Below are 11468 nucleotides of genomic sequence, written 5' to 3'. Positions count from 1 at the left end.
ACTTCATTTAAATGTTTTTGTGTTAAATGTCATGGAGCACAGTTTAGTCGGTATAAAGTTGTAGGAGATTGAGTTAATTACAAAGTATAATACGACGAAATGAGATTAACAAAGTAATAAGAAAACAATTTAAGATATATGATTCTAAAATAATCAATTGCAAAGTAGAATATGCATCCAATTAAATTACATGAAATCGGGCCTCTTAGAATTTTTCTTGTTGCAAAAAGCACAAAACATATAAAATCAAATTGGTAATAATAATCACAAAGTAAAGCATATAGACATTGTAATCAAAAATAGAAAAATAACATAAATACGTAGTAAATATAAACATCATTATTTTTTTTTGAAACCTATAAACATCATTATAAAAGCATATACTCCAAAAAAAACTAAAAATAAGTACATAATTGGCTGTCGTTTTATTATTACGGAGTACATAATAAAAAACACATTAAACTCTAGTATTAGTACTCGGTATAATGTAAGCGGGTGTATGTTATATTTAGTTTATAAAATATGAGAAGGAACGGTGAAGTCGTCGATATGTTTTGAGGAGCAGTAAAGTCAACTCAAGTCAAGCAAGGAAGAAAATGCAATGAGATTTTCAAGAGAAGAAGATTGGACCAAAGTGCTTAACTTTCATGTGAAACCTGAAATGATGAAAATTCATTGGAAATATCAAACTCATTTTTTTAATTGAAGAGGAAGTTTCATTGGTACTTTAAGTTTGGTAAAAGCCTAAAATACCAAATTAATATAATGAAAGTTGGTGTGGTTTTGCTAGGTAGTTTCACATTACTTGTACACAATGACTAAGGGGTGAGCATGGGACGGGTACCCGTACCGTTAGTACTTACAATTCGGGTACCCGATAACCAAAATTACTAAAAGTGATACCCATAACCGGAACCGATAAGTTCGGGTATCCGGATTTCGGATACCCGGATTTTCGAATCGGTTATTGGGTACCCAATAAGATATCCAATAATGATAATTAAACTTAATTATGTAGTTATTATGATATAATTTACAACTAATTAAAAACAATATCATATGATCTTGACCAAATTATTAATAATATTACTAATCATTGATATTATGAAGTAAAGTAAAAGTTTAGATTTATATTAATAGATTTAAGTAAGGGAAAAAAAGCAAAAAAAAATGCTTATCGGATCGGATCGGGTAACCGTTAATTTTAAAATGATACCCATAATCATACCCGATAACAAATTATCGAAACGGGTACCCGAACCGTTATGGTTATCGGGATCGGGTACCCTAATTTTCGGAACGGTTACGGATCGGTTTTTCGGGTAGTTTTGCTCAGCCCTAATGACTATAACTAACTCAATGTAAAGATGTACAATATTAATAAAAAAAATGTGACACTAAAGACTAAACCTAATTATTTTTGTACAACATGTAAATGACTTGAATTTTTATTGACTAGCAAGTTTAAGCATTAAAGTGCTTTCAAGGTTTTCTAAAGAAGCAAGAAACCTACTTTAGTGTCTAAAACCATCTCATTCATGTCTTGGTCCACCCTTCGTTATCATGTCTAAATATGTCTTGGGAATCATTGCCTTGCTTTGACCCTAAGGCTAGCAAAAACTGATACGTACCCTCAATTTATTAAGTATATGGTGTTTTTATGTCTAGTCAGTGTCTATTTCCTATCTTATATGTGTGTAATGGATGTATATTTTTATATTAATTTAGCCAATTACTTAGTTACCCTTAGTGGACTCCTTTCTAGAGGCTAAGGATACAGAGGTACGACCTATAGAACAAATCCTACAAGTATGGTCGTCCCTTAGTGGACTCCTAAATACTCTTGTATATGCTGAGAAAAGCCACGACTAACATTCGGATAAAAGTAGCTCTTTGAAACCTTTTTCCTCCTACAACAGAAAAACGATCTCAAGTCATGTGTTTTATTGTAAAAGTATTCGAAATCAGTATAAAGTCCAAATACATACCTTTAAGATCCCAGTTAACCTCAATGTATGATCATCAATATTGTACGAACTTCATTCGTAACAAAGGTTTGCGGCCCTCTGCAATGTCCAAAGCCCACATTCGCGATATGTTGGGGAGGCACAACACAACAGCATCAATAAGCCCAAGCGATGCTATTGGTTTTGATAACTTAAAGTTGATAGATGCACACAAATATGCTGATTTACACATATAAAATGACATTTTAATTAGTCCACCAAGCTTGGGAACGAAAACGCTGTGTCCCTATATGTAGATGTCGAAAATTAGTCCTAGTAATAGCTTTGGCGTTACAAGAAATTCGGGCCAATTAGCCAAATTGGTATAAAAGTTAGCACCCTTGTGACATATTGGTATAAAAGTTATCGCCAGTGACATTGGTATAAAAGTTAGCACCCTTGTGACATATTGGTATAAAAGTTATCGCCAGTGACATTGGTATAAAAGTTAGCAATTTGTGACAAATTGGTATAAAAGTTAGTCACCGGCTACATATTAGTAAAAAAGTTAACAAATTGCGACAAACTGGTATAAAAATTAACAAGCTGTGACATTTCACCCTTTTTTTCTTACCGAATGAGTTTTTTTTTTTTTTTTTTAAATAAATTTGTTGTTAATTCTCATTATATGATAAATAATTCTCTCCTTCATGCTCATTCACCTAACACAATCGATAAATAATAACAAAAAAAATCGTGAGTTAAAAAAAATCTAAAAAAATGAATGGAAAGAGATTTTTTTTTATAATTTAGTGTCACAAAAGTGAAAATTGTCATGTAATAAGTTGTGATATTTATGAAGTTGGGAGAAAATATATTTATATAAAATTGAATATTTGGAACAAAAAAGCTCAATCAAAGAGTTTGATCTTGTAATTTTTCTTGATTAATTCTTCTGCATAATCTAGAATATTTCTCTATATTTTTCATTTTTTTCTCTTTTTTTTTCTTTAACTTTTTGGGGGGCTTTTAATAGTTTCCAAAAATAAATATTTAAAGCAAAAAAAAAGGTAAAGGAAAACAATAGATTTAAGCTACAACAAACAATAAGAAGTATCTTTTGTACAATGTACGCTTATTATTCTAAGAAGAAAGTGGGTTAAATGTCATCACTAATAAACTTTTATACCAATATGTCATCACATGGTAACTATTATACCAAAACGTCACCGGTGACTAACTTTTATGCCAATCTGTCACAACTTGCTAAATTTTATACCAATTTGTCGCCGGCAATAACTTTTATACCAATATGTCTCAAGGTTGCTAAGTTTTATACCAATTTGGTTAATTGGCCCAAGAAATTCGTGCATGACATCCCTACATACAAAACTCGATCTCAAAAGTAAATATGTGAAGGATTTCCGTACACAAACACATTTCGGGCATGTACCAAGAATTATCTAGTGTACCACTTTTGTGGGCAGGTAGCTAGTTTGCAGTTGTCGCGATCCAGGCCAATATCATATATATATTTTTTTTTGGTTTTTTGGTGTTCCATCCGGTTCACCCTTTGGGCTAATTCGGATTCGGGGATCAGTTCTGGATGGTTAGGTTCCAGTCCCCTCCCGATTGTTGTTGCGGGGGATCGAACACGGGTCCTCCCTACCAAGTGTAGTCCCAATCACCACTACACCAACAACCAATGAGATCACAATACGAATAGACAATGATGTGTAATAATATTAAAACATTTTACTTAGGTTAGTCCCATCTTTGCAACTATAATACAAGTATTAATAAGGATACTTGTGAATAGGAACATAAATTTGTAGTCATGGTAACCTTCTAATGCAAGTATTTAATATTTTGTATTAAATCTAAATTATTTATTTATTAGTTGACCAATAAAAAAAATACTCAAAATTATGAGATACTTTTTTTTATAATAAAAACTAATTAGTTACTTATATATATGCAAAGTAATTAATTTACCATAAATTTAATTTAATATTTCATCAAGTTTTGTCAAAAAATAATAATAATAATAATAATAATAATAATAATAATAATAATAATAATAAAAAAAAAAAAAAAAAAAAAAAAATCATCAAGTCCTCGACAGTACACTTTCTTGAATTTTTCTTTCATATGATATCCTTGAGATCGAATTCTTACGGAGTAACATTTTTTCTTAATTCTTTTACTTTCCAAAAATATGTTAGACTTAGCTAGGTCATAGGATCATTATCCATACATTTTAAATGATTATTCTATCCTAAACAATATGAGATATTATTTTACTTTCCTAAACTCTAATCCATAAAATCTGTTTTACAAGCTATATAAAATGATAAAATCGTGGTAACCTTTTAATCCAAGTTTTAAATATTTTGTATGAAATCTTAATCTTAATCATACATTTTATTAGTTGACCAGTAAAGAATTGATTTATTTTCTTAAAAAACATACTCAAAATAATTGGTACCTTTTTTTTTTTTTTTTTTTTTTGAAATAAAACATAATTGCTTACTTTCATTAAGTCCTCAACACGCTTTCTTAAATTTTTCCTCCCATGGATGTATTTGATTTTCCATATGATATCCTTGATAATTCTAAAGGAGTAACCTTCCTTCTTAATTATTTTATTTTCCAAAAGTATTTTAGTCTAATTTTATTTAAAAAGATTGTTTTTTTATATATAAAAAAGGAATTATTAGATGTTAGCTTACACTTATGTCGGTACTCGGTAGTGCATAATGCCGTATATAAATGATTAAATCCTAAACAATCTAGCATGAGATATTATTTTAGTTTCCAAAAATCTAATCCATAAAATCTGTTATTACATAACCGTCATTACATGAACAAATTATATTTAGCTCTTGTTATAAATACTCCTTAAACTATTTACTCATTATTCACATTATAATAAATCATACAAATTAGTGAGAAGTCTTGGAGAGAAAAGTATTCCTTTGATTCTTTTCATATCTTTTTAACGCTAATTAACGTGAATGAGATCGATAGCCATGGAAGAAACGACTATGGACCTAGCCGCTATGTGGGAAGAGACGTCAAGGAAGTTGGATGGTTTAGAGGAAACATGGGATGTTCTTGATAGTGTTTCGATGAAGCAAAGAATAGACGATGTTGTTAGTTTGGGTCATCAAGAGGTTTCACGACATCATCAACGTCGTCATGGAAAAGGCAAAGAGATGAAAGTTCTCCTCAAACATTTGAAAGGTGTAGACGACGACATAAGTGTTGATCGTCATCAAGAGTTACCACATCAGTCCTCATCGCCGCCAAGATTAGCACAACGTGGTCGAAAAGAGTTGAGTGTACAACCTTTGTCATCATCACCACCTAAACCTGATTCCTCGTCATATTGCAACAAGTTGGAGAATACAAAGCGGAAGTTGCAAGAAGGGTACAACAAGTACGAAAATGCAAGAAAGAAAATATGTTTGATTGGTTTGAGTGATCTTCCTACACAGCCTACAACAATAACAAAACAAAAGGGAAAGCTTAATAAAGGTTTTAGAGGAGTCAACAATATTATTATGCCTCATCAAATACTTGGTACGTCAAGATGATCGTCAAGATCGAGCATACAAACAAGTCAAGAGATTTGATCAAGGTATAACAACTAGTTTTATCATTGGCGAGGTTAAATTTATGGTGCAACATAATGGACGGGTAATATGATTTCGTCTACCTAATTGATTGATGTATCTTGTAATAGTCACAACATCGTTACTATAGTGAAAGAATTGGATGACCGTTTCCGTCCGTGGAGTAGGTCACATCGACCGAACCACGTAAAACTTGTGTCTCGTATTCTTTTTTCTTATAATTGTTCTTTAAGTTTTTAATTACTTAATATGTCACATAAATCACTCTATCTATTTACTAACCTAATTAAAGTCAATGAAAGTTTACTAATTAACAAGTCAATGAAAGTTTATCAACTAACCTAATTTTAAATTTATTTAGAAAGATGATCAATAAACGAATGTCTAGTTCTACCATCTAATGATTCTTATAAAGGATCATAATCAATTTCATAAAGTTGATAACTGTACACAAATATTGTAGCATGACATATCTAAAGGTCATCTATTTAACAAATAAGCATTTTTTCGGGTATAATTATAAAAGCTAATCCCTCCCATCTTCAACAAATAGAAACAAAAAATTACTTAGGTCGATGTTAATCGCATCTTATGTCTTAATTTTAGAGGAATGATACCTACCAAGTACAAAGTATTACCCAAGACTAGGGAAAATCTAAAAAACCTAAAAATACTCATGACTGTTTACCCGATTATAATTTTCCTTTCTAGGTGAACCCTTTTTTTTTCGGATTTCACATTTTAGAGCACATTTGGGCTTATAATATATGCTGGTTCTTGTAAATGTAAGTACTAGTGTTAGCATGTTGTGAGAAAGTATGTATATTATCAGTCAGCAGGTGAGTATATGGGCATTGAATGCCTTTGCCATGAGATGACATTTCATTTTCATGTAGAAATATATGCCCTACATGCACTGTAGTTTGGGAGACCACATTGTCCCTATTGTATATGGCATTGAATAGCATTATGAGTAATAAATTAAACTAAGGTAAGGACATATCTCTTTAACAATGGTCAAAAATCAGAAGTCAGATCAGATTTATGGGATTGGTTAAAGGCACACATTCATATGATCAGTGACCATGATTAATTGGTAAGTACAAGGACCGCGAACAATTATTCTCACTATGCAAGTTATTACATATACCCGAGTGTATCAACTACCCACACTCGATATTAATTTATATCCTAGAAGGGTGGGGAATTGAGTGTATTTACTACAAGTAAAATATTCACGAGGTATAAAAGCTAGGGGGATATTTTGTAACGCAAAATAGTTACACACTTACACCCCGGATGTATGATACATGTTAGCACACCCCTGAAAGTAAAATTATGTAAAAAAAAAAAAAAAAAGATTTGTGAGGTTCCTTTTCGGTTACATGAGTGGCTTTGCAAATTCATGTCACTCTCAGGAACACACTTTCTGCTTTTGTGATTTATGCAGACTTATGAACAATGAAAGTGATGCACACTTGGAAAATTGATGTCAAAACAGAGGAAAGCACTCCAAAATTAGTCATCAAAATCTGCAAGACTTAATTTACCATTAGGTTTTCTTTTACCAGTAGATACATCAGTGGTCAGACCGATAGTTTGCGTGCAAAGAGACACACCCGAGGTGATCTTAGAATAAAGGAGTGAAGAAAATTAATCAAACTACATAATATGCTTATGAACTCATGACCAAATATTTTTTGGTAGGAATAATACACTAAAATACTAAATCCCTGAAACTTGCAATCAGAATATGCTCTTACATAACACAACAACTAAGAAGATGCTAAAAATGAGTGAAATAGGGCAAAATATCCAAGAGAGAATGAACAATTCCCTCAGTACTTTGCAGTTTATAATTCCGCAAAAGATAACACATACATACATACATCAGATCGCGCAACATCAAACCCCACATCCACATTATATAGTGCACACACCTGCTGCCTTAGTTTCGGGTTGAATTCAGCAACATGGCATTGCTTCTCCAAAAAGAGTAGGAGGTGAACCTCCTCTTTCTAATCCAAACGCGCCAACTAGGCAGCACAACCTCCACACATAATTCCCCTGCATTTAGAAAAAAAATAAAAAACAACATAAATATCAAATTCCTTTAATGGCACTTTTTGACTTGCAGATGAAAGTAATGTTCTTTCACAATACTTGATTGCTATCATAAACTCAATTCTGCTGCTAACTCCTCTACTGGTAATTTGCCATCCCAACTAAATTTGTGTAACATCTTTAACTTCATCTAAGATTTCACTAGTGTTTTCAAATTGCATTTTTCAATCAAGCACTTCAGAAGTTCTGTTTCAAAATTAAGACTTTCACTTAAAAAACCCTTAACTGAACTTGTAAAAGACCTTACTCGAACTTATTTTTCCTTCTTTAGACATGATTGGTGCTAATCTTATATTCGTACAGTAAGAGAAAAAAGTATAATTCGTGACAAATATCTATCTTTCTGAATATTCCGAGCAAGACAGATTGAAGCATTGAACAACAAACTTCCACATTAGAATCATATATACTCAACACAATGAATTTTCCCTTAAGAAACTTGTGCAAATTTATATATCCTATTTGCTAGAATAATTGCAACATCCAAAATTATTCAACTAGCATAATATAAGAACCAAAGGCATCCCTTAGAATACTTACACGAACGAACACCCAGACTTCTTGTACTTCTTCTTCCTAGGAGCTTCTTTCCTCCTTGGAGGTTGAAGAACAACTTTGATAGCAGTATCAAAAACAGCTTTGACATTCTAAATAAGAAATTAGAAATTTGGTTAAAATTCATTATATTCATAATACTTTGCAAGGTATTGCGCTATAAGTCCACAAACCGGTGTAATTTACCTGCTGAGTTTTAGAGCTGCACTCTATATAAGCTGCAGCACCAATTTGCTTCCGTAACTCTTCTCCCTGTATAATTACATGTTCATTAGCCTTCTACTCGTAGTTTCCGTGCGCATATTATAGATTGTAATATAAAAAGGAGACAGCATTAAGCAAAGGAACATAACATACTTGAGCAGGAGTTATGATATTTGATCCAGTAGGATCAGAATACCCTCTTTCATCCCTAAGATCTGAGAGATAGTACAAAACAAATTACAATTTCAATCATTATTACAGAACACATATATAGCAAATCATTATAGTTCTTGCAAATGCATTGGTTCGAATAAGGCCGTATAATTACCTAGTTTTGTTCCAACAAGTACAATTGGAACATTGGGTGCGAATCTACGAAGTTCAGGCATCCACTGAAAGATTTTTGAAACAATGCACAATCATAAGCATCAATGTACACAAAATTAAGCTATGAATTTGTATCAAGGACAACAATAATCATGCAATCTCATCAATTTTTGGAGGGTGTCAAATTGTCAATAATCTTATCAACAAGTATTATACAATCAAGATTATTAGGTTCATGAATGCAAAACTAAGTTATGAATTTGTATCAGGGAAAATAAAAATCATGCAATCTCATCAATTTTTGAAGGGTGTCAATAATTAAGGGATATTTTAAGGCATAGAATTAATAAACAATCATGATAATTAGGTCCTTGAACAGTAATGAATTTCTAATTTGTAACAGACAGTAAAGTGCTGAGTGCATGTAGGCTCAGCTTTGAGTCAGAAAGAAAAGGTCCCAACTTTTGTTAAACATGATGTTAATTTAATGATATAATCATACAATAAACATTATTAAAAAACAATTTTTACCCACATTTCATCAGAAAATCAATAAGTACCTTCTTTAGGACATTTTCATAACTTGCCCTGCTGATCAAAGAAAATGCCAGCACAAATATGTCTGCACCCCTGTAACTCAATGGCCTTAACCTGCTATAATCTTCTTGACCTGAAATTTTCAAGCATATAACAGCAATTCTCAAACACGGCAACCGTAAAAAAAAAAAAGACGTGTTTTAGAGACCGTAAAAAGTCAAATAGAACAAACAAAAAGGGACATAGGTAGTTGTTAATTTGTTATACCAGCAGTATCCCAAAGTCCCAAGTTGACAATGCTTCCATCAACAGCCACATTAGCACTGAAATTATCAAATACAGTAGGAATGTAATCCTGCCAGAAAAGGAAAAGTATCATTAATTAGCATAAAGAGTGAACTTTAAGGTAACATATCCCAAGTGAATGAAGTGATATCAAACTCAAAATCCCAATCAATAATATTCATTTTATAATCAAAAAATTATCAACCAAGCATTTTGTTCAATTTAATTTTGAAATGGGTTTTTGAGGAATTGAAAATTAAACCATAGAATCAGCTTATTTGAACACAAAATGCAAATAAAAGATAGTAAATTTAAATACCCATTAACATAAATGACAAGAAAATAGCTCAAATTCAAGCAGATACACAAACAATGCAAGAAAGTAAGAATCTTTAGGTAAGAAAATTAGAAAAACTTACAGTAGGAAATTTGTTACTGGTATAACAAATGAGCATACATGTTTTTCCAACAGCTCCATCTCCTACAGTAACACATTTAATAAACTTTGAAGCACTCATTTTTGTAAAAGTTTATTTGGGAGAAAAATCAATAATAATTAGTGAGAGGGTAGAGGTTAAAATTTTCAACAGTAGTTCAATTTATATGAAAAATACCCAGAAGTTTGAGTACTAAAGAAGCATCAAATATGGTTTTTATTTGAAAAAGGTTCGATTTTTATAGAACTTTCTTGCTTTAAAAGAGTGAAAATAAAGAAAAGAACTGTTTTTGGGTAATAAATGAGGCACAAAATAAATAAAGAAAAGAACTGTTTTTTGTTTTTATTTTAATTTTTTGGGATTTCAATTAATATTAATAAGAAAATTAGGAGAGAGAGAGAAAGTGTGCAATGCAAGGAGTCAAAGGAGGGTGTGTGTTCAATTCTTGGTAAACTGGAAAATTACAAACTTTTTCATCCCTCTCAATAAATTTCAAAATCCAACAGAAATATTTTTTTTGAAAGGGAGATAAGATGAAAATTTTAATTTAAAAAAATATTAAAAAAATTAAAGAGTAGGTGGCTTTGTAGTAAAGGACCCACTTAGTACAACGGCACAATGTCTCTCACGGTTGAGTTAGGGAGGTTGGGATCCAACTGTCTGTCTAATTTCCAATTCAATTTTCCTTCGGATTTGGAGTATCGAGAATGTTAGTAGTTGGCTAGCTTCTAATGCAAGCACTTACCTTGTCATGCTGGTACTCGGATCGTCTCCTTTTGTTTGTCCCAATTTTAATTTGATTTGTTATTTTGTTTTGCCAATTCTATAAGTAATTGTGTAGAAACAGAGATTTTAATGGAATTGTTTGGATCAATTAGTATTAGGTACTACTGGAGTACTATTCTCATGGTACTCCAACATATTAAATGAAATAATACATCTTTAAAACAAAATAACATAAAAAGCTCTGAGAATATATAAATCAATATAAACCTAAAATAAGCAAAATTTCAATTTCATTTCTCTCTCCCCATCTTTTCTCTCTCTAATTTCCCAACCCACCATTTTAGCATCATCAAATCCTTCATTCTTCTCAACAAAACCACAAAATTTCTTTTGATTATTATTTTAACCACTCAAACAAGCACAAAATTGCTCAATTAAAGCTGAAAATCAATTTCACTACCTAAAATATGGTTTATATTCATGAAAAATATAAAGAAACGACAATTATGAACAAGAATGAGCAAAACAAAGTAAGTATATTTAATTTGTTTTGTTTTTAGTTTAATTAATTGAAAATGATACTGCTAATTTGAACTAAATATGTTAATTTGATTCAATCGAATCTATGTTATTTTTGAATTTGCCAAAACATTGTGTTATTTTATGAAAACTTTATGTTATTTTACTAA

General features: G+C 31.3%; 1 protein-coding gene across 1 annotated transcript; it reads right to left on the bottom strand.

Moving 5' to 3' along the window:
- Positions 1-7230: 7230 nt before the first annotated feature.
- LOC145634255 (rac-like GTP-binding protein ARAC7) lies at positions 7231-10445 on the bottom strand. The gene is made up of 8 exons (XM_081685678.1): positions 10036-10445; positions 9599-9686; positions 9355-9464; positions 8796-8859; positions 8621-8682; positions 8450-8515; positions 8249-8355; positions 7231-7651 (listed from the first exon to the last, which is right to left on the bottom strand). Exons 1-8 carry the CDS (start codon positions 10132-10134, stop codon positions 7621-7623), a joined length of 627 nt encoding a protein of 208 aa, XP_081541804.1. The 5' UTR covers positions 10135-10445; the 3' UTR covers positions 7231-7620.
- Between the last annotated feature and the right edge of the window lie 1023 nt (positions 10446-11468).

Source organism: Chenopodium album, chromosome 6 (genome assembly GCF_948465745.1).
Source record: "Chenopodium album chromosome 6, dcCheAlbu1.1, whole genome shotgun sequence".
NCBI classification, from domain to species: domain Eukaryota; kingdom Viridiplantae; phylum Streptophyta; class Magnoliopsida; order Caryophyllales; family Amaranthaceae; genus Chenopodium; species Chenopodium album.
Note: the sequence above shows the minus strand (reverse complement) of the source record. Positions and strands in the feature narration are given on the sequence as shown.

Coding starts and splice junctions, on each gene's coding strand:
- LOC145634255 (XM_081685678.1), bottom strand. CDS start 10,134: ATGAGTGCTTCAAAGTTTATTAAATGTGTTACTGTAGGAGATGGAGCT. Junction 9,465..9,598: donor GGGACTTTGGGATACTGCTG/GTATAACAAATT, acceptor TGAAAATTTCAG/GTCAAGAAGATTATAGCAGG. Junction 8,516..8,620: donor ATATCATAACTCCTGCTCAA/GTATGTTATGTT, acceptor GTAATTATACAG/GGAGAAGAGTTACGGAAGCA.